Here is a 24226-nt window from a genome sequence, read left to right as displayed (position 1 = left end):
CTAAATCTGTCACACCATTATCCTGCATCAGCACGAGGTGACGTTACAGTCCTGTCTTTAACGACAACTCTGTTCGCACTTTCAATGAAGTGAAAATAATTGAGAAAGTAGCTAAAATAAAAATAAAACTCATAACACTGAAACACACTTGCTCCGTCCTCGGCCTTTCAACCTCATGTGTGTTGTGCCAGCAAGCATCAACCCCTGCTGTGATGGTCACCTTTAGCTTTCTGCCCTGCAGCGCGCCTGTGCTCAGTATCCGATCTGATCGCATCCCGGTGCTCCGTCTGCCGCTGCGGGTAACCGCACCTACTGCGGCTTTGTGACCCACTACAGTGTCTTTGCTTTGTAAGCTGCTGGTTTTGTGCATGTGTCTAAATGTAATTGTTTAAAACAGACCGTAACAAGGTCAAATGATTGTCTAACTAGATTGTGATGGAACAGCAGCAGATCATTCTTCATTAGGATCAGCCTAATTTGGGCTGCTGAAACAATGTTGTTAACACAGCGGGTTGGAGAGATCCTTTAATATTTGTGTCATTGTTTTCATAAATAATTAATTATAAACAGGTTTAGTGCAACTCTTGTCCTGACTATAGTTTCAGACTAGAGATTAGTCTACAAGTAACCCCCTTAAAGGTCTTTAGGTCCAGTCATTCCACCCAGTCTCTGTTCACTCTCTTAGAAAGCCTTGGTGCTGGTCAGATGCTGACTAAATTGTCACTCTGTGTCTCTATCAGCTCACAGTCGATGCCCTTCCCGTTCAACGTGTACCCTACAAAACCGTCACCAATGCCAGCTGGGCTCATCTTCCTGTGGGCCTTGTTTCTCCTCGTTCCAGGAGGGTGAAGGTGGACTCTGTGTGAAGAGGTCCCATCAAAGCGGTATGAAAACAACCAAATGCAGTTTAGCTGAAATTGGAACGTAACTAATATTTCATACTTTTTTATGAGATAAAGACTCTGGAAATGAGAGGATGTGCAAGAAATAACCAGTTGATGCTAAAAAAATAATATTTATTTTTTTTACATTTTGTGAAATCGCAAAGCGCATTTGGTTTGGATTTGATGATCAGCACCTGTTGCACACATTTATATGTATTTAGTCTGGTTTTTTCCCTCAAATTCCACCTTTTTTTAAATTTGCATTTCCATTTAGTAACCTTAAAAGTGTGGATTCACACAGCGAATGAATAATAATTTAACAGCTCAGTAGCCTCAGAATTCAAAATGTCAGGACTGTTATTTAACTTTCTAAAGTATAACAAAGTGCAGGGGTTCTGCAGAATACTGAATGTTTTATAAAGAGCTAACTTAGCCTATGTTAAATAAATAAATACATTATGGTTTATTTGCAAAATGAACTCTTAAGTGTTTTTGTAGTGGATGTGTAAGGCAAGGTGGGATGACATTTGTCAACACTTGTGCGTTATCAAAGAAAACGGTGTGGAACAGTGAAAAAACATTTTATTAATGGTTATTTCTGTTTATAATCGGTCACTCTGAGTTTTCAATGCATGCTGAACATGAAAATAGTCACCTGTACCTATCTCCTGCATTAGCTTCTGATAGAAACTGACATTTAAAAATCGTCACGAATCTGTCACACTGTGAATTAACATTTATGGACTCACCCATCTTGCCTAGCGTTGGGGGGCTGTTGTTGTTTTAGCATCCAGCAAAAAGCAAAGAACGTCTCGGCTAGTAGAAGCTAACAATAATTAGCAACTCCACCACGGCTCTTTCAGGCTTGAGTTGTCTGTGGAGATAAAATTTCATCATTGCAGAGCAGACCGAGTCAGTGGTTGAGTTGCGTTGCTGTTAGTCAATCAGAGGAGAGATGTCCAAATATAATAGACTCCAAATCCTGTCGTGTTCTGCCGCTCTTTCCTCCAGCTGCCTCCATGCTGATTCAGGCTCTTCTGGACTTTTTTTGCCCCGAGTACGACTTACAAGGCATTCACTCCTACTAGAGACAACTGCAAATGTAGTGATCAAACTAGTATTCAACACTTTTAATCACTTTATAATTAAGGAAATGAAGTCGGTTGTATTTGCTGGTCTCTCTTCTGGAATCTCACTCAAAACACAAACTACAAACGCAACCCTGTGAGATTCTACAATTACACACAACTACAGTATATTATCCATTTTCTCTTCTTATTAGGCTCAATAGAATGAAATATTCTAAAAAAGCAGTGAAATAGACAGTCATCTTAAGTGAATGTAACCTTTGTGTGGATAAATGCATGTTCATGTGCACACAGCCAGTAGTGGACAGCAATTAAACTCAAACAATTGAACGTGGATCTGCCCGATTATGGATCCGACTTCCCCTTCTCTGAGCAGCCTTAGCTTTTTCTTCTTTAATCCATCCCTGCTCCTGCTGTTTGCTCGCAGCTCACACACACGCACACACACGCACACACACGCACACACACGCACACACACGCACACACACACACACACACACACACACACACACACACACACACACACACACACACCGCTCTGCAAAGGCCCCCCTCTGGCAGTTTTAATCACTGCAATGGCATATTTTTCTCTCCCTTTTGCCCTTCATCTCCATCCCTGAATCTATTACCACTCAATGAAAGTCGAGCACTGAAAGTAAATCCCATTTTCCTGATTTCCATGGCCTTGCAACACTGGCAGCACTCTTTGTGTTTCAAGGAGGAGCTTCAGAAGCTGAAATAAAGTGTTGCAACTATTTAAGTGTATCTGTTTGTGAAAGGGTGCATGTTTGCAGCTGTTAAGCTTAATCTCAGCAGGATTATTTAAACTGGATGAGTTTGCAGCGGAACAAGATTCATATTGTCAGGATTGCCAGATGAATAAACATGACAAGTAAATAATACATGGTAAATGTTTCATTTTACTGATCTCTGCAGTAAACTGCACTCAGTCATCAGTACTTCATTTTGGGGATGACGTTGCATGCTCTCATTTGTGTGGCGTTCTGAATCAGGTACATCGTGCAGACATTTAAGCTGCTTCGAGCAGTTACATAAACCTACATAACGCACTGATCCACACAGGAGTGACTCTTCGTTTCACACTCGCCACACAACGATGCACAAAATGTTCATCTCAGCAGACACAATAATAACTGTTTCCTTCAGTTACTCAGAAGTGTAGAGTTTTTAGTGTATTTGGTTCATCAGAGCCAGCACGCACAACCTTTAACATGTAAGAGAACAAAGACGAGCATCACTCTGTGCTACATTAGAGAAGATGTGATTGTTTTTATTTCTGGGACAAAACATCTGATTATCTTAAAGTGACCATGTGTAATTTTACCTTTAATATCTTGAAATATCCATCAAAATGTTGTTGAAAATTAATAAAATGATGTCCAGTCATTGGAAAAATTGGTGGCTTTGTAACATATAGCCATAAAAATCTGGGGGAGGCCACATAAGATGCCATACATCCTTCTGGCTAGCTCCTTTGCTTGTTGATGACGTCACACTATATGATTGGCTGAACGTACGACTTACGGAAGTTATGTTACCACGTTCAAAAACATTTAGGCGGTAAGAAACACTAATTTAATAACAAAACTGCTAAGCTCTTTCTAAAACATATGTGAAAGGACAGAATCAAAATGGAGATGCAGTATATTTTGGTCGAGTGGTATTGCCGTAGTTTGATGACGTCATCAGCAGGTGCAGGACCCAGTGCAGATTTGTAAACTACAGCACCAGAAGACTACATTCTCTCGATGGAATTAACTGAAGTATCATCAAAGTCTGAGGAGTCACGCTGAGGTCACGTGCTTTTTGCTCCACCGGTAACAACTTTTACCGTAATGGTTTTTAAACTAGCAAGAGTCACTGCGATACGGTGTAAAACTACCCTGAAACATATGCACTGCCCCCTAGTGCCAGGAAGGTACACACTTCCACTAAAACTGTAGTTGGTGTTGAATAACAGGTGACTGTATGGCGTTGCATGAACTCAGGCCCCAGGACTCGGGGGAAGATCTCTGGTTTTGTTTAACAATAAGTCAGATGTTATGAATTTTCTCCTGATAGTGGTTGAGTTTGCACAGTGAGTGAACAGGTAGCTTCCACTCTAAGTGGGACCGTCTTGTATTTGCTATGGAGGCGTTCACTCCCATTTGTAAACACCCAATATGCCTCAAAGCTTTGATTGGGAGCACACACAGAACAAGTATGGGTTCTTTATGTGCAGTCAAATGACATATGTGCAAAGGGCAGGGCCTTCTAAGTGGGTTACACAGAAGTTCTTTATTTTTCCTCTCAGCTTTTATTCATTATGTCCTCACATAAACCCAACTGGGATTCTATTTGTTTCCCCTCCATTGTTCTGCCTCCTAAGAACTGATGGACCAACGTGTAGTTTGAATAACGCCCTGCATCTGTTTGGTCACGGCATGTTTAGATAAAAGTAATTTGATGCTATCAGAAACATATTTTATAAGCTTTTAAATATTTAACTTCTTGAAATGAGCAATATCATGACAAAATACAGGGCATACATTTAATAAGTCTACTTTAATAAAAGCCATTTTCACTATTCATTTTGAGTCTGTTTAACTAGAATATTCTACCTCTCCTAATTATTCTAGTCAAAGAGTATATTATTATTAGATTATAGTTAAAAGTCTTTTTTACTTTTTAAATTATCCCACCACCTGTTTCTATGTTTATTTAATTTTATTCTGAATGATTCATTGGCTTCTGAAACAGCTGAAAGGCGGGTGGAGCTTTAGACACGGCTGACTTTACGATGCAGGTGGGTCTCTGACTCAGTGCCACAGATATGAGGGACACAAGTCAGGAAAGCTGGAATTTTCTTTCAAGCCTGATATTTTAACTTCTATAAAACCAAACGAATATTTAAAGTAAAGACATGTGCTACTTGGCACAAAGATTTCGTGTTTGGTGTTTTTTTCTCAAAATCATAAAGTAATTATAAACATTTAGGCTAATGTTTATTTATTTATTTTATTATTTATTTATTTATTGATTGTGTGTGTGTCCTGTCTGGCTGTGAAGCAAACAGAATTGAAGTCTGAATGCTGGTGACAAGCCTTACAGATTTACTCTCAGGTGGAGCATCAAAGTGTCTGCTTTTAATGTCACTCACGCTAATTAGGCTAATGTTGAATCAGGTAACATTTTTTATTTTATTTGAAGAAGATTCATTCTCTCATTTTTCATTGAGGTATGACACCACCAGGGGGCAGCAGAGCCCTCTGATAATGAATCAAATTGTGGAGGGCTGTTTCAGATCCTGTTAATGAACAATAAGAACACATGTTGCAACACTAAATTGTGTTTCATTACATGAACGTGCTGCTCTAAAATCAGCTGACTGATCCAAGATCAGTCATTGAAGACATTGTTCCTCTTTGGTCTTATTGTGGTTGTTGTGTATTTTTACATCAGTTAAGATGGTGGATGTTTAATGGTTTTAAGAGTTTTACAGAGGTGAACTGATTGTGCATTATTTAAAACGACAGAGTAGTTTTTGTCCTGTTTAATGAACACCACTAATGTAACATATGTTAGCAGTGAGCTCTTTTGTAAATTATGTTCAGGATTTCTGTTAAATGTTGGTGCAAAAGTCGTCTTTCCTATACGATAGCTGGTTTTATTAGGACCTATTTTACTTTTGGAAAGTGAAATAAATAAAAACGCCAATTAAAGAGCCAGTGAGCAGTTTTTAAATGAATTTTCACATCAATCAGCCACTTAGATTTATGTTTAAACACAGAAGCAGAGATGTGAAGCATGTGTGTTACATGTGTGTTTTCAGGAGGAAGAAGAAATGTGAATGTTGTCTAAGTGGAGAAAAGACAACAGCACATGCATTTGTGAGCCACCATCACCGTTGAGATGTTTAGTGTTTGTTTGTTGTACCCAGCTGACCCCCTGGGTGCTCTCAAGAGGTTATGGGTCATTATCAAGCCGGTGACGAAACGCTCTCATACAAGAGGTGTGCATGCTTAGTGAGTGTGTGACAATCCACACACTTGAGCACTTTTATTGGTGACTTTAAAAGGAACTCCAGCTATGAGGACGTGTATGCCCTGATAAGCCACAAATTTTCTGTTGTTGGAAACACACAAAATATTGCTGTTTATTCATAAATCTGTAATATTTAGTAAATTATTTGACATACTTCGGACGCCATGTTTTCCGCACACAATGCACTCTGGGGGCGATAACGTATATTGGTTGCTCTTGGAAGAATAGCTATTGATGCTAGTGTTTGTTTACGCGCTCACCGTTTTAATAATTGACTAAAATGCCGCATTGTGCTGCTTTCGGATGTAATTTCCAGTCAAAGGGCAACAAGGGGAGTTATGTGAGTTTACACAGCTTTCCCACTGGCAAGAAGAGGAGAAAGCAGTGGGAAGATGTCTGTGGACGGACACAACTTCCCAGAGATCCACGGCTGTGTTCCCAACATTTTTCTCTTGATGCGTTTGAGGCTTGTAGTCGACCACAACTAGTTAAAGAGCTCACCAGAGCGGCTGGGTATAATAAAAGGCTGAAACTAAATGCTTTACCGACCATTTTCCCACACAAGGAGCCTAAATGCCCTCGTAGAGACAGACGCTGGACGCTCGCTCTCCTGAGCCGATAACCCACTCCTGCAGCTTCCGCCTCTGTCACGTTCAGCGAACCATCGGACATGCCACTCGTCACAGATAAAGCTGAACATTCACCTCTCCCGTCAGTAAAACAAGCAGTAAGTGTAGCAATACAGTGTTCTCCAAATATATATCTGCAAAAATGATCAAAGTTGTTTCAGTGAATATCCTAATCATCTATAAAGCACACGACAGCTCTGGATGCTAAAACTCCTAAATCATTCATAACTGAATAAGTTTGATCACACGATAGCTTACCGTTAACTTCTGCTGACAAAACGTGAGCACTCTCCCTCTCGGTTACCATGGAGAGGCATTTGCCGCACACGCACCACCGGTTTTGTCCTGCACTCGCTTCATCCCACCCTTCTTGCTCTTCATGTTGATGCTCGTTTTGTGAAACGTCGTCAGTGATGTCCTCATTAATGTTTCACTCTGATTCAAATTGAAAAGGCTGAACAGATGACCTGTTTATGTCGCTGAACAGTCACTACAGCAGGGGTGGGGAACCCTGGTCCATTGAGGGTCGGTATCCAGCATATTTTAGTTTCAGTCCTGCTTCAACACACCTGATTTCAATCAGCAGGTGATTAACGGGCTTCTGCAGAGCTTGATGTGCTGCTGAACAGGTGAATCAACCGCTGAATCAGAAGTGTTGGGAGCAAAGACATGCTGGATACCGGCCCTTGAGGACCAGGGTTCCCCACTCCTGCACTACAGGGTCCCAAAACCGGCCGGTGCAACCATATGGCGTCACTACCCAGAGTGCATTGTGACGCTAACAACAATGGCGACCTACGAGTTAAACTATTTTGGCAAATTTTATTAAAATGACGACATTAAGAAGGTTTTTTACACCACTTTAATATAACTGATAACTGATTTGTTAGAGGTATTTGCCCTGATCTTTATCATGTTGTACAGCGCTTTGTGATTTATATCTGTGAAAGGCGCTATATAAATAAACTTTTACTTACTTACTTACTTACTTACTAACATTTATCTTTCAAGAACCACAAAGTTTTGTAAGCTGGGTTCCTTTGAACTATTTTTGACCACTCCACAGCATTTGGAACTCCATCCTCTAACGCTTTTAAGATTCAAACCTGGTTGCCACACACGCCATTAGCAAGCACACAGGCACAGTTGGTACTCCCAACCACCTGCAAAGTAAAGATGGCACATCCCCCCTCTGCAGACACCTGTTATGGAGCACACTAAATGGCCATTAGTGTGTGTGTGTGTGTGTGTGGGAGGGGGGACGACGACAAAAGCAGGCAGTGAAAGTGCTGGTATGTCATATCATACACATTAACTCGGCCAGATGGCCAGCCTTGTGGAGTGAGAACGACAGTGAAATCTGTGCTCTGATGAAGGTGTAACGAACAAGTCGTCTGTTTAGATGTTTCTGCTTGTTTATTGTTTGGTGACTTTAACATGGATGTTGTGTAGCTGAAAGTAGACTAGACCACTCTCAGCCTCGTCATAGATGCAACTTTTTCCCACGATGTTAACTCCTCCAGCAGATTTTTATCATTTTACATATGATGTACTGCAGGGAAACTTTATAGAGGGAAATAACTCTTTGATGACCTCCATTAACAGTGGGGTTTGGTATCTATTGTGAATGCAACAGGAGAGGCCCAGTGAAGCCATGTTTGGCTGATTGCTCTTGCCCCCTGCAGTGCTCCTTCCCCTGGCCACACACACACTATCTGCCCTGGTCGCCCTGGAGCCCACAGTCGTTCTGCAGGAATGCAGCTCGCTGTCTGGCCTAAAGGGCTGTTAACAACTGTTTAGTGTTGTCTGCCTTTTCTTTTTGCAGCTACTCAAACAAACAACACACATGGGCACACTCCCTGTTGGATATTTCAGAGGAAAGATAAAAAAAAAAAAACATGTTAAAGTAAGAATGCTTGAACTGTGAGATTTTCTCATTCTGATTCAATAATTTAAAAGTTTATTGATAATTATTTTAATTAAGAATCAAAAGCTGCAATTTCAGAAGTTAAAAATACAAACATAAAGAGATTAGTTGGTTTGGTTTGGAAAAGCTCGGCTACCGTTGATTTAGTTGTCACTAGGGCTGGGTGATATATCGATATTTTTAAAACATCGATATACTTTTTAAACAAGATACAAGATGACTTTATATCTTTATATCAATATAACTGGTCAAACTGCTATGCTAGCGATTAGCCGCTATGCTAGCAACATGTTGCTTCGTCATGGAGGGGGCCATCGGCTTTGTTGCTAACCATTTAAACATTCTCCCTCTCCTGGTAATAACATGTAACTTTCTTTGACATTGAATGTGCTACTACTAGTTTACCTGTTTAATTATATATTCACTAGGATAAATACAATAAAGTTTATGGTCATTTAAATCAATAATTGTTGTTCATTTTTTGTTATTTTGCTTTCATTAATAGTGTGTTCACTTACAGAAATAAACCTCTTCCCTGCAAACAGTCAACGTCGCATGGATCATGTCTACGTTAAGTTCATCCGTCCAGACCACGTGATGGCCAAACTGGGTCTTTGCACAGTCAGTTGTTACAAATCAAAAATGCAAAAAAAGCATAATTTATATTTTTGTTTTTAAATGAAGTGATTTATAACTTCAGCTGAGAATTTAAAGGTAATATTAAAAAACAAAACAAAGTCTTCCACTCCATAGGACAGTGAAAGCAGCACGATTGGAAGTGGAACACTTGAATAGGATGAATACGTCTGTGCAGCTCTCACAACTAGACCAGTTATCTTCTTTTATCTTCCATTTATTTTGCAGTTTGTTAGGAATATATTTGATTACATTTGGTCATAAAGCAGGTCAAAACCTTTAAATAACCCTCAAACAAACAAATATAAAATGAGCACAGCGTAAAATACAAAATACCCATTATAAACATACTTGTATTAATTATTTTCACTCAACTGGCAAAGAAAATGAACACCACTTAAACAAGTAATGCCTTTTAACCCATAAGAGTGCTTCAATTAGATTAAATAGAAAAATGCAACCAGTTTACAACCTAAATCTGCACCAACAAGTAACCTAACAATAACATTTCATCTGACTTCAAAGTGCATAATCCAAACTAATCACTGTTGTCTTAAATATTTATCCAAATGGAATAAACCAATAATAACAGTTCCAGTGTCTTAAATGCATTATATCTGGTTTAAACCATTCCATATTGATTTACCCATATTTTAGCCTTACATTTCTACAAATCCAACAGTTAATACCCACAAGGAAAAAAAATTAAATACTCATAATTCCCAAACATCACCAGTGTATTAATTACATTTATATTATCGATTTTAAACTGCGTTACTTGGGCGTTAGGTGTGTAGACGTCTCAGGGCTTGCCACAACGAATCATCTTTTAGTGACACAGGAGGCTGTTACTTATTGTGTGTCACCTTTTATTGTGACAGAAGCACCAAGTTCTGCCTTCTTTCGTTCTAATTTGTTGTGTTTTTTTAAAGAAGGGCCAGGGTTTTTCCACTTCCTCTATTTTTTCATTTGTTTATTTGTTTTTCATTTTATAGTTTTTCTTTTGCTTTTCCCTCTGTTTTAACACAACTGTACTTTCCCACTGCGAATCTGAGTCTGAAGTGGGTCAACTCTAGAGTCCCCAAACCAGCTTTTCATTTCAGTCAACAGCTTAAGAGGAAAATAAATGTTGTTTATTCACGTTCTGTTGTTTCTTCTTTAGACAAAATGACAACCTTCACTGACCTGGATGAAGAAATTGATTTCCTTCACTCTGTCATAGAAAAACAGCAAGTGTCACGAACAAAATCAACACACACCGAACCAAAACAATCTGGTAAGTAATCTATTATGACATATATTAACACAATGACTTTTAAACAGTAACAGTCAAGTAATACATTTTTTCTGCGCTTATAGATATATTTTCTTGCAATTTCTAGTTTTCACTCTCAGATACATTTTTTTCATTAGTAATGACTTTAATGTAGACTCTTGTGTCCCTTCAGCTTCCATTTCCTTCCAAACTGTTTTTAAAGACACCAAGACATTTGCTTCCAAACCGAGATCACAGAACAGACTCTTAGGTGGGATCCTGCGTAGCACCACTGCAGCTCCAAGTCCTGCCCCTAACACACCGACCTCCCAGTCCAGGATCACAGAAGCTGATGGCCGAGCTGGTCCTATAGGTGTACCCACCCCAGACAATGGCGACATCATTGTCAGTGAGTATGAATTCATGTCCACTCATTAAAACTTGTCAAAGGAGCTTTTAAGGGAACAACGGAAAAGCTGGTTTATCTGTGATCTTGTGGTTTTGCTCCTAACATTCTGTTTCTCTTGTTGTTTTTAAATCAATTTGTAGTTATGGTCTCGTTGTGTGTTGTGGTGGGCTCTGCAGTTGTGATCCTGGCTACTGTCTGTTACGTCAAGTAAGTATGAACACAAAAAAAAAAGACTTGGAAAGGAAAGAAAAGTACTTTTCCCTTTGGCGAATTTGGGATTACCTGTAGTTTACTCAATTATTTGGAAAGCTTAGTTCAGTTTAACCAGCTACACCCAGTCGTGATTACTACCATGAATTAAAAAATCACTCAACATCTCTAAAAACAACACATCATACCCTGATGTAACTAGGTTCAATAACAAGTCAATAAAATGAAAAGAAGCAGAATATTGTCTAAAGCACTGCAGGCCTCACTTGGTTAGGATTAAATGTGTGGAACACTGAAAACCCATTTTTTAATGATTTCTGATTCTAATCAGTCACTTGAGTTTTTCATACAAGCTGAACATTTAAACCGTCTCCTACATCTATCTCTTGCATTAGCTTCTGATAGAAAATAGACGGTGAATCTCTAGGATTTCAAAAGCTCGACAGATCTACGTCACACTGTCGCTTAACATTCATGGACTCACCCATCTTGGCTCGTAATGGGGAAGGCTGTTGCTAGTTTAGCGTCCAGGAAACCATGTCATGGCTGCTACAAGCTAACCATTACAATTAACAACTCTACCACATGACAGCTCCCCTTCAGGCTAGTGTTACTGTGGAGATAAAACATAAATGTTGCAGAGCAAATTGAGTCAGTGGTAGAGTTGCAATCAGAGGCGATAATAATCCTGCCTTCTGAAGACCCTTTCTTATGTGGCATTCTGCTAGTTCCTGAAACACTTGCACCTGATCTCTTTTTTCCCCCAGAGTACAACTTACGACTTAAGCCGGGCGTACACTGTGCGACTTTTTCACTTTTTTGAGCCGATTTTCCACTCGTGCGAGAATCCACAAGATCGGGGCGAGTTTTGCGCCGAGCGGTCGTGTAGTGTACAGGGGGTTACGAGAGGCGATTAACACCACGTGACCAGCTACCGATCAGCAATCGTGAGCTCGCACGGACTTCTGGCGTGTTTAATATTTTGCTCGTCCCTCGTGAGGGTATTGCACTATTGAAGCGGCGCTGCGAGCAGCTGCAACCCAAAATGTATCAGAACCGCTCACGGCGCATGCGCAATCCTGCATCAACACCGCTCGCCTGCTATTTCCCTAATAACACACATTGTTCGTTTTAATTTCTATATGTTTTTTACTCACAAAGATTGTCAAGAAAGCGTGTTTGCTGTGTTCGTGTCAAATTAAACTGATCACTAAACACAGATTTACTTTCTTTATTTCGTTTTCCTCATCCAACCCCCATAAATCCCTGTGTGTCCTCCTGCAGCGCTCCCGAAGGACAACAGGCATAACAAGACAAAAAAGTCTGACGTGTTGAGTAAAAACTGCTATTTTTAGCATATTTTTAGGGCCGACGTGTTGCTACCAGACGTACAGTGTGAGCAGTCAGGTTGCATCCGAGAACTGGGTTGTACAGTGTGAGCGCATGACTCGTGAGATCTGCCCTGCGAGGAAGTCGTACAGTTTGAGCTGAAGCTGAGTGCTACGAGTGGAAAAAGTCGCACAGTGTACGCCCGGCTTTACAGAGACTGCAGTAGCTCAGGTTGTCAAGTAATCAGAAGGTTGCAGGTTCGATCCTGGCTCCGACCAGAGAATGCTGTCCACCTTGCCTGCTGGTGGTGGTCGGAGGGACCGGTGGCACCAGTGTTCGGTAGCCTCTTCATCAGTGCGCCCCAGGGCAGCTGTGGCTACATTGTAGCTCATCCCCACCAGCGTGTGAATGAATGATTGATGGATTGTGCTGTGAAGTGCCTTGGGGGGTTGTAGAACCCTAAGAAGGAGCTACACAAATACAGGCCATTTACCTTTTTTTTTTTTTTTTTTACAAAACATCATTTTGTACTAGCGACCACTGCAAATGTTTTGATTTAACGAGTGTCCCACACCTTTAAGGTCAGAGTTCATGATTGTAATTATCTGGAAGGTGTTTGTCTCATTACATCTGGTGTAAAACTAACACTGCATTTAGGAAACACAACAACACACTAACTACCAAACATGGTGGTGGTAGTGTGATGGTCCAGGGCTTGCTTTGCTGCTTCAGGACCAGTTGTTGTAACTGATGGAACCATGAATTCTGCACTCTAGCAGAAAACCCTGAGGTTGAATGTCTGACCTTTGACCTTAAACATGACCCTATTCATGTTGGAAAACCTTCCAATGTGGCTGAGTTAAAACACTGTAAACAAACTAGAAGAAAATTCTTCTACAACGATGTGAGATACTTGTTATCACAAAGGCTTGATAACAGTTGCCCCCACCAAGAGTGAAATAGCCACATAATAGGCTTAGGAGTCAGTTATATTTTCACGTAGAGCCAGATTTCTTTTTATCTTAATGAATAAAAAAGTTTGAAATTTGCATTTTGGGTTTGTCGGACAATTAAATTAGTTTTCTTATTAGCACAAAGAAACAAAAGCAGAAGTCTATAACAGGGCATCCATTGATCCTTTAAAAGTCTCAAATGTCTTGATTTTTCTCACAAAATAAAGTTTATATCTTTAAATTCATTTAAAAGGTTTGCTTGGATTTTCTATTATTTAAAAAGTAAGAGGAATTAAAGTGACATCCAGTCAAACTGTACAGAGATCATGTAATATAATTTAAAGGTATTGGCCAGACTCTGCATTAAAATTGTATAAACTCAGTATAACTACGCTTTACCATCTATATAAATATGAACTGGGTTTGGTTTTTCATTTTGTTAAGGAATTTAGTCATAAATCATTACAGAAAATCAAAATCCTCTCCTCCAGACAGTGAAGAACTGTGTTCCGCATACGTCACTCCAACATGTAAACAAGGTAGCTGCTGTTGCTAGGATTATGAATAACTGTATTTTGTTTGCTTTCGGGCTCTCAATTATTACAGCTACAGCTTCAGCAAAAGGCCTGAGCCATGTGTCCATGTCCTACACACATTTTTAAATAACATAGGTCTGATCTAAAATATTAACCTACATCTTTAAATCCATCTAGAACCGCACCGGTACTTCTGGACTCCAGACGAGTCCCGTTAGCATGACTGCAGCAAAACTGCTAACCGTGTTTGCTCCGGTAAGGAAAAAACAAGTCATTACGGAAAGCTATGACACGCACAGATATGATCTAAAGAGGATCTCCATATGTCAACAGTAGGTCCTCCTGGGACCGGTAGAACCTCCGTGACATCCTGGATTAGTGCAAACAACGAGATGAGCTAGTGAGTTACTCCAGCATCAGGAATATTTAATCTGGAAAATTATCGGTTAAATATTTTCCGGAGTTATATCAACATACACATGGAGTGGTAAAACTGGCAGCACATTATTTTATTTATCTGTAGATTATTGAATTATATTGAGACAGATGGTGGAGCTAATAGCAGCTGAGAACGTGTCAGCTTAGAGCTCCCGGTGGAGCACAGAAATGATAAACAAAATATAATAGTAAACAAACTGTACCGATTTTGGTTCTGAAGATGAACAGAATCCTCCCCCAGTATCTAAATTGGGTCGCGGGTCTTTTGAGTCAAACGGTCCAAAACATGTCTGCACCTCCGGAAGTGATATCCAGCTAGCGGGGTCGGAGTTCGATTGAACTAATCCAGTAGTCCAATATCTGTTCTTGTCGCCGTATCCCAGCAAAAAAACAAATCTGACCGACTACCAGAGGCTTCAGAAGCTACATCTGACTGATGACACATTGTTCTCTGCTATAACGCTAAAGCAGAAACACCGGTGTTGTTTTTTTTTTTTTTTTACTACAGCTGTTTCAGAAGATCTCCATGTGAAACGTCACCAGCTGCCCAGAGCTTAGACCGGAAGTTAGTTTCTGTTTTTCCAGCCGTGAAAATCCAAAAACCTTTTTCATCTGAGGTTTTACTTCTTTACACATGCCATTCAAAGGAATTTTGCCTCTGGCCGATATGTTTAAGAAAAGTTTACTCCTGACATTTTTTGCATACAAGCGGTGTGTATTAAATTAAAGACCTATCAGTTGCCACACACACTGGTGTGTGGTGAAATTTGTCTTCCACATTTGACCTCTCCCCGTGGGGAGCGGTGAGCTGCAGACACGGCCGTGCTCAGGTATTTGGTGGTTTAACCCCCCAAGAGGGGAGTGTCAAGCAGAGAGTTGTTGGATCCTATTTTTCAAGTCTTTGGTAGGACCCGGTCGGGATTTGAACCCCGATCTCCCGGTCCCAGGGCCACTAGGCCACTGAACTGCTTCTAGCAGTACACGTGTAGACTAAATGCTTTCTGCCTCGCCAAGCTTGTTGGAGAAACTAGTATGGTCACTAAAATCATGACTTCAAGCATGACATCACTCTGCAGAAACTCAGCACAAAACAGACTGGTAAATCAGCAGTGGAGTCGAAGCTGATCTAGATACTGTAGAACTCACACCAACAGTTTCTTGGATTAAAGACGGGACACCCCCCCACACAGACTAACAGACTACTTAAAACTGGACTACTTTCAGACTTATGAATAAATCCTGTCACATATTTATGAAATAAAAAATGGCTTGTAATATCTTAAGTATTACAGAGGATGTTCATAACTCCCCCTACAGGTTAAAGAGAGAATCGCGTCTAGCTGAGAAGGTGGATTTCAAAAAGCCAGCAGCTCCTGCAGCCACAGCCAATAGTGCACCGGTGAGCACTGCCTTTCTTATTCACACTTATTCTGCGATGTAGAAGAGTGTTGCCGTGAAACTATGTTTCAGTTTTACACATCGTTCACACCCTAATCTGTTTTCTCTCCAGATGGGAGACAAGACTCTGGCTCATAGTGCTCAGATGTATCACTTTCAACATCAAAAGCAACAGATGTGCTCTATGAGAAAGTAGGTCACCTTTTTGTCTAATTTCCTTCCTCCTCCTCATATCTCTACACCTTTACCTTTTTTCCACTTTCAAGTAAATCTACTTGATGTTTTGGCCCTTTTTCTCTATCAGTCACAAACCTGAGCAAAAAGTGGTTGACAGCGAGGTCACATCAGATGAGGAAGATGTGGGAGGAGGCTTTACGGTGTACGAGTGCCCCGGACTCGCCCCGGTGGGTAGTTGTACACACATCAAATTACACAAAACACCCTCTGACCCTTTTTCTTTACTAACTGATGTGTTTTTTCATGCTTTGCCTTTTCAGACCGGTGAAATGGAGGTGAAGAACCCTCTGTTCGATGACTCAAACCTTGATCATCAGGGGAATCTCAAGTGAATGCAAAACGCTTTACAAATGCAAACACACATGTAAATGTACACAGCATTTCTCTGGAAGGAAGCTCTTACTTTACGTCTGCCTGCATGGTAAATGGAGAAAGATATTATTAAATGATTGTTTCCGTGTCCATATCTGCCGCTTTATGGCTTTTTAATGCTTCAAACGTGTGACGGGTTTCCTGTTAACATACTTCCTGTCCTTGTTTTAGATCAACACTGTATTTTAACTATTAATTTAAGTCTGTTGGTGTTTGTCTGGTTTAAATGTTTGATTTCTGGTTAATTATTCTCTTCTATCCTTACTACATTGTTGTGTTTTTTCGCAGCTATTTCCAAAGAACATCATACAGGACCAGATAATCTATGACCACTCTGACACAAACACCGTAGATACTGTCTGTTATTTTCTCATGTGGCTCAGTAACACGCTTGAGAAAGTATTTTTTATTCCGTTGTGACAGTTACTAGAGAGCGGCTGCAAGATCTTTTCAGTACCTCTGTAAAAACACGACATAAGTTAGCAATCTGTTATAACGCTGGTGTTGCTAATTTCTTTTCCATGTAGGGTGCACATGAAGAATTTAGGATTATACAGAATAAATCTATCAAATGAAGTATTAAACTGTGTGTTGCATGGGTGGAATGTATTGTGTTTGAGTCGTGGCAAAGCTTTGATGCATAAATCTGCATCCTGTTGCTGCAGGAGATTCATGACGTAAAAAAATGGGCACTTGAATGAAATTGAACTGAAGCTATTACACCCCCAACCCAGCCCATATATCCCAGACTAACCTTGTGCTGCAGAATGTACATACAAAGAGTGATGCTGTTCACTTTTTATAGTTATTTGTACATGCAGACTAAAGATTGGGATTAAAACTTTTTACCACACGTAAAATTCAGAAATAATTTTTTGTCTGTTCCTTTTAGTGTATTTCTTCATATTATATCAACAGTATGTATTCTGGTACAGAAGCTAAACTTATAAATATGTATTGTGGAATATGCTATCACATCTGGTTTCAAAACTAAATATTAAAGGGATACTTTGCAACTATTTCATATTTTTAAATCATTTTCTTGAACCATTGTGTGCTAAAATGACCTTTTACAGGGTTAATGAAAGGCCACTAAGCCCAGAATATCACATTTGCAGTCTTATAGCTGCCGGTCCGGTCTGTTGGACTTGGAAAAAATTGAGCGGACATACCTGGTGCTGCAGTCTGCTTCCAGCACGTTTCCTGCATGTTATAGATTGTGAACACAGCTGATTGGTTTAATTTAGTGATGAATCACTCCTGTGTACACTAAAGCCTATTTCATACTGAAAGGATCAGCGGCGCGGGATGTCGCTGCTTCAAATAGAATCCATTATAGTCTATGTAGTGTTTCAAACCAGCTACGACTGCAATTTTCAGACGCATCCCAGAAGTGCCATGCCACTAAAAGTAGAATCGGGTTCTATTTCTGCTGTGAGCCACTTCAGGGACACACCAAATTCTGCAGTTAACATTGGGCAAGACAGGAAATCACACATGGTTTCAGTGTAAAATCCCCAGTTATTTTAAAATTAAAGTACTACAGCAATGCAATTTGGCTGTGGAGACATTTCAGCTGTTAGATTTAGCTGTTTAAGTGACAGTGTGTAGTTTGTACCATTAAGCTATGGAAACATCCATTGAAATCTTGTTGGAAATGAATTAAAAGATAACCAGTTGTTGAAAAATACAGCCAGACCCGGGAGACCCAGGAGCAAATCACCACATTTTAATAAAAATTCAAGTGGAATTTTTTAAACAAATGTATGAAATTTAATTTTGCTTGACAACAACTGACATCATTTTACCTTTACAAATCCACAGAAATGTAATGCTTTTCGTTTTCATTTTTACATTTGCCTCATTAGTTGCTAAATTCTGTTGAGGTTATTTTTTGTGCATTTATTTGTCATTAAGTTTTACTGAAATAGACAAACTGAAAGTAACCAGCATGCATTCCCTTTTGCTTTCACCTTGTTCTCTCCATCTCAAGCTTTTACTTCCATCTCTGTTTTTGTGTAGAACTTAAGCAGTGATACCTTCAATCTCATATGACTTACCCCAAACCAGAAAAATAACTTCTACAGGTGTTTGTTAGTGAGGTTTTGATTGTGTGTTGGGGAGGGGATCTCGTCCCCATTGAGCCACATGCCAAGGGCCATTTAAAAGCCTTTGTGCTGGTGGACCGTAGGCAGCCGGCTGGCCGCTGGCCCTCGGATGAAAACCTGGGTGGGCGGGGGGGCTCTGAAGGTGGGTGTCAAAGGCAGGATCGTTAGGAGGGAAAATCAAAAAGCCATCAGACTTGTTTGTGGGGACGACTGTGCTGCTCTACAGGAGGGATGGAATTAAGAAAGCAGTGTTGGTATTTTATCAGATCGGACAAAAACAGGAAGTAGTGGGCTATAAATGTGTACAAAAATCCCATTTTTGATGAGATTTTGGATCATCTGGCACATTCCGTCTCTACACTGAGTGATTTTTGGAAAAGATCTTACTTGCGTGAATGAGTAAGGGAACCTTTATACGTTTGTGGTGACTCATTCACACAAGCCAAGGGCCTCAAAGCTTTATGAAACGTGAGAAAAGTCCCTCACTGCACAGAACTGAGAGAAAAAGAAACTTGTCTCAGTTTAGTCTAACATCAAACTTCCAACTACTTTCTCCACTTCTCTGCTTTTGGATCAGTGCAGGCAAGAAGACCACTGCAAAGGTCACCTAAAGAGATCTGAGACATCTGTAGGGGTTTTTCAACAACCCCCCCCCCCCCCCCCCAAACATCTCATCCTTACTGTATTAAGCTACTCCACTCCCCCCTCCCCCTCTCACCTTTTCTTTTGGACTCCCTCAGAGCTGTTGTCCCTTTCTCAAGCCCAGCCTGAAGTATATCTTGCTGTTTGTCCTTTTGCATGACAATCATTCTCCCAAGTCCATGGCCCAGGACAATGCTTGTAAGGATGGAGTTTGATGTCTCCTAAGCCCCTTATTGTTGGCTCATTGGTCTCCTCCAGGTCCTCTGATCTACTGACCAAAGGGTGGACTGTGTTTTAGTGTATTTTGCTTTTTTCCCCACACCCATTAACTTGTAGGGAATTGCTAATCCAGTTGTTTACCAGTCAAACAATCCTGCTTGACCAAAAACAGCAAGAAAATCGTGGAGAGTTGATTCTCTCATCAGGAGACATTCCAGACAGTCTTGGGTTTTCGCACCTGCAGACATCTTGGTTCTCAGACCAGTTTTGGGACCTTTAGGCCAAACGCGCCTGAATGCCAAGGTAGGAGCAGAGCGAAACTCCTGCCTGGTGTTTGTTTCGGATGGCAGGGGGAGGTGGTCGGAGCGGGGCGGAATCAAAGGCTCGAGACGTATTGTTCTAATGTGAAAAGGAGCTAATGGTCGACCATCGCAACTCGGGATCTGAAATCCACGGGGTGCCCCGGGGCCACGTCCTACAATGGCACCCCCCCTCCCTTCCCGCAGTGCGTCTTCCTGCCGCAATCTGCGGCCATCGATTCGCGCTGGGGGGGTTGGAGCGCATCTGCATCATTGCTCGGAACCGTCGAGGCCTGTGAATGGCCTCAGATGGGGGGTGATCACCTGAATGCCACATTCTTCCATTACTAATGAAATAAATCCAGGATACACAAACACGTAATCTACGAGCCTTTTTTTAAACGACTCGTTCTGAAGGGAAAATGAATAATCAGTGCTACAAAATGTTAATAAAATAGCAAAATTACATCTAACACACACACACACACACACACACACACACACACACACACACACACACACACACACAGCTTTATTTAGAATGTTGACACAAAAGTTAATCTCAAAAGTAAATATTTTTCTGACAGGAAATAAAATAGTCAAAAACGATTCCAGGAAATAAAAGTCACAATGAACCGAAAATGTAACTTTTCATTTGAAATGTAAGCTTTTTCATGTAAAACTTTAGCCTGGCAAGCCAGACTAAACAAATGTATTATTTAAACTTTGCAAAGCAAGAATTTGGTGTAGTTCACTACACCAAATTCTTGGTAAAGTAAAACTTTATTTTCAATTTTAAAATGAATTCTAAAATGCACCTAAATCTCCTATTTGAGTGTTTTTATCTGTTAAAGGTGATTAATCGCGCTGTTAATCACTGCTCTAGATTAGCTCCACAATCTCATCTTTTTAATGGACGGATTCAGACCAAACCGGGGTAACACCAACACTTAAATCTCAAAGTAATTTCCTTAAGAAGGAATAATTTAAACCAACGCAGCGTTGCAAGTCATGCATGAATTTAAGGTGATACATGTGGCGGAGGAGACCCGTGCCACTGACACATGTAAATATTTTTATTTTCTCTGAGTTGCATTTGAATTATTAATGTGTTGATGGACGATTTCGAAATTTATAACACCAAAGTAAGGTTCCCTGAAAACACGCCCCTCGGTGCGAGAAGAATCAAGGTCATTCCCGGACTTTACCATCAGCTGTGCGTAATTGTCTGCGTCGACCAATGAGCGCAGAGCAAGGGCGACCTCCACCAGCCGCAGTTGTGATTGGGAAAACCTGCGGAGCCAGGAGAGAGGGTGGACATTTGGGCTTGAAGGTGAGCTGGGTTTCATGGAGAAGGCCTTAGTGGAGGCTGTCTGGCTCTAGAACAGCAACCGAGGCCTCATTCTTGGCACATTTTGCGCCTTCCGTCGTTTTTGGGGATCTGATTTGAACTTTTAAAGCGCATGAAGTTGTATTTTATTATTTTTTGGAAACCGCGTTGCCTCTTGGGCTTTGCATCCTTGGAACGATGTCTGAAAGATCGCAGAGTCCCGAGTACCAGACTCGGCCCTATGATTACAGCCGATCCAACACCTGTACTCAGGAAAGTTTTGGTAACTCATCGTTCCAGCTTCCTCCTGGCGTTTTTCCAGATCCGAGCTTGTTTTACAACAAACCAGCTTATGGGGCCATCACACCCGCATCGGCGCAGACCTTTCTTCCGTTTCCTCCCGTCACCAGCGACTACAGGCCTTCCGATCTGCAGGCTGGAGACTTCGGACAACCAAAGCATTGGTATCCCTTCGCTGCGCCCGAGTACACCGGACAGGTACCCGGGGTAAGCGCGGCCACCCAGCCCACAAACCTGAGCCCCCCCATAGCCGAGACCCGGGATCAAATCAAGCTACCTCAAGTTAAGACAGAGAAGAACGAGTACTCAACGGACATCAAGATTGAGCAGTACCAGGGTCCATCGGTCTCCACCGGGATGCCCCACGGTGTCTTCTACCCCGCAGCCTGGAACCCGTCCTTCTGGCCCGGGATCACTCACTTCAACCCCGCAGGTACCAGCAACCAACACCCTCCAGCACCGTCGACATCGTCCCCCTCCATGTCCCCCTCACCCCCGTGCAACGGCATCCAAGGCAATGCGTTTTTTACCAACGTTAGTTCAGCCCAGGCTGCTGCCACGGCCCAACCTCTGAATCAGGCCCCCATCACGCGCAGCAGCGGCTCCTCCAGCGGGGGGTGCAGCGACTCAGAGGAGGTTGGTCACCGAGATGCACCAAGTCAACATTTCAATTGCAATTACTGAGTGAGGTGTAAATAATGAATGCTTGTGGTTGTCAGGAGAGCCTTTCCACTGAAGAGCTGGAACAGTTTGCCAAGGAGCTGAAACACAAACGGATCACTTTGGGTTTCACTCAAGCAGATGTTGGTCTGGCTCTGGGTAACCTCTATGGTAAGATCCTGTGTTGATGCTGGTTTTGTTGAAATGCTCAAATCATCCCAATTCTCTGATTCCCAATTAGGGCAGTGAGGATTTTTAGTTGTGCTACCAATCCTAAACGTTTGGGACTTTCTGAAACTGATACCTGTTCCTGGTGTTTTTGTTTGTTTAGGTAAGATGTTCAGCCAGACAACCATTTGTCGCTTTGAGGCTTTACAGCTGAGCTTTAAGAACATGTGTAAGCTGAAGCCCCTTCTCCAGAGGTGGCTGGATGAGGCAGAGACTTCAGATAATCCCCAGGAAGTAAGTCCAACATCTGCCAGCTAGTTTACAAGACAACAAAAGAGCCCCAAACGTGATGGAACTGGTCTTTTCAAGCCTACAGTAGTTAAACATCCTGCTGAGCCTACATGATGCAGGGCCATCTGCTCACTCAATGCGCCATCTAGTGGTGAAACCTAGATTTGTTCAGTGATCACAGCAGTTTTATGGTTTTATGGATTTCACTGAAATGCTTTTGTTTTTATTAGATGTACAAGATTGAGCGAGTATTTGTCGACACCAGGAAGAGGAAGCGGAGGACCAGTTTGGAGGGAGCGGTGCGTTCTGCCCTGGAGGCGTACTTCATCAAGTGTCCCAAGCCAAACACGCTGGAAATCACTCAAATCTCTGATGACCTGGGCCTGGAAAGAGACGTAAGGGCAGAATAATCTGGTTTGTACCCCTCTGGCGGGTGATAATGTTGGATTTTTCTGTAAACTAATGCTATTCGTGCCAGGTGGTGCGCGTTTGGTTCTGCAACCGGAGGCAGAAGGGAAAGCGTCTGGCCTTGCCACTAGATGAGGAGTGTGATGGTCAGTACTATGAGCAGAGTCCTTCACCGTTGAACATGGCCCCCTCTCCCATCCCCACTCAAGGCTTCCCACCTTCCAGTTACACCGGAGTGCCTCCTCCCACGCTGTACATGCCCACGCTGCACCGATCTGATGTCCTGAAACAGGCTCTGCACTCTGGACTGGTAAGCCATCTGACCGGATGAGCTGGCAGGCATTCCTAACCAGAACCCTCACCCTCAAACTGGGAACAAGATCTAAATCCAGTAACTCTGCTAAACTGATGGAAAATGGGGTTACATGGTTTTTAATTTTTTTTATTAAGTGTTTTATAACTGAATGTTTAATCTGCCTTTTTTGTTTTGTTCTTGCATTCTGCACAACTTAAGCCATTTAAACATTTACAGGTTTGGACTAAGGTTTGTGCTTCATTGTTTTGGTATAGATCTGAAGATAAAGCAGAGCTGTAAGAACCCAAAGGAGAAAACCCGTGGTTAATTCTGGGGTAGTGGTGCCTCCTTTGTAAAGTTTTAATTCATATAGATATTTGTGCAATACTTGTACCATCTAAACACACAAATGCCAAAACATTACCATAACACCCCAATGTGTTTTTTTTCCTATTTTGTTTTTGCACAAACTAAAAAAAAAATGTAAATAATTAACCATTGACCAAGATTCAAGGAGAAAATGTTGGAAATGTGCTTTTGTCATGATTGCACAATCAACAGATGTTGAACGTGTTTTAAGCTACATTTGTTGGGTCCTATGAATGCATTGCAATATTATTTTCTACTAAATCTTTTTGTTTCATATTTTTTTAGTGTGTTCAACCATAAAATAGAAAAAACAATGTTGAAATGGATCAGACAAGGGTTCCAGTTTTACCTCGAGTATTAATATCTGATGTGGTTATTTTTGCCGTTAGTGCAATTACAACTATTACTGTAGTTTTTAGTCACAAATCAATTCTAATATATTGAAATTTGACAAATATTTCTGAAAAAACTCTCCAAAGCTTCAACTCTTTGCAATAAATCATTTTTTGTTTTCATTTACCGATTTTGTTTTATCTCACTATAAACATCACAAAAACCAGATTTTGCTGCTGTTTGTAAAATAAACTAGGAATAATGCAATAATCAGTGACCCTGAAAGACTGTCTGATAAGTGACTGATAATGCCAAAGCTGTCTATTTATTTTGTATTAATCCATGCAATGTAAAAAAGTCCAACTGTTTTAGATCTTTCATTAAAAATCATTGCAAATGACTGTTCTTTATTGCAACTTTGCAGCTGGTATTGCTGTTTTGCTTTCTGAATTGATTCAT

General features: G+C 41.1%; 2 protein-coding genes across 3 annotated transcripts in view; both read left to right on the top strand.

The window, feature by feature from the left end:
• npdc1a (neural proliferation, differentiation and control, 1a) overlaps positions 1-17364 on the top strand; it is a 36739-nt gene extending 19375 nt beyond the window's left edge. Inside the window, exons 2-9 of one of the 2 annotated variants that reach the window (XM_015977307.3) lie at positions 741-884; positions 10371-10484; positions 10657-10872; positions 11013-11079; positions 15656-15737; positions 15849-15928; positions 16041-16140; positions 16234-17364. In XM_015977307.3, the coding sequence (XP_015832793.3) occupies positions 741-884; positions 10371-10484; positions 10657-10872; positions 11013-11079; positions 15656-15737; positions 15849-15928; positions 16041-16140; positions 16234-16305 (875 nt within the window). In that variant the 3' untranslated portion in view covers positions 16306-17364. The remainder of the gene's footprint in view (positions 1-740; positions 885-10370; positions 10485-10656; positions 10873-11012; positions 11080-15655; positions 15738-15848; positions 15929-16040; positions 16141-16233) is intronic. The other variant, XM_015977311.3, reaches the window with a different exon arrangement.
• Positions 17365-20651: 3287 nt separating this feature from the next.
• Positions 20652-24167, top strand: pou5f3 (POU domain, class 5, transcription factor 3). Its single transcript, XM_015977294.3, has 5 exons — positions 20652-21879; positions 21963-22074; positions 22235-22365; positions 22593-22757; positions 22841-24167. The coding sequence occupies exons 1-5, from the start codon at positions 21142-21144 to the stop codon at positions 23099-23101; spliced, it is 1407 nt and encodes a 468-aa protein (XP_015832780.3). The 5' UTR covers positions 20652-21141; the 3' UTR covers positions 23102-24167.
• Positions 24168-24226: the final 59 nt, after the last annotated feature.

This window comes from Nothobranchius furzeri, chromosome 6, assembly GCF_043380555.1.
Source record: "Nothobranchius furzeri strain GRZ-AD chromosome 6, NfurGRZ-RIMD1, whole genome shotgun sequence".
In the NCBI taxonomy this organism is placed as follows: Eukaryota; Metazoa; Chordata; class Actinopteri; order Cyprinodontiformes; family Nothobranchiidae; genus Nothobranchius; species Nothobranchius furzeri.
The sequence above is the reverse complement of the archived record's forward strand: the minus strand, read 5'-3'. Positions and strand labels throughout refer to the sequence as shown.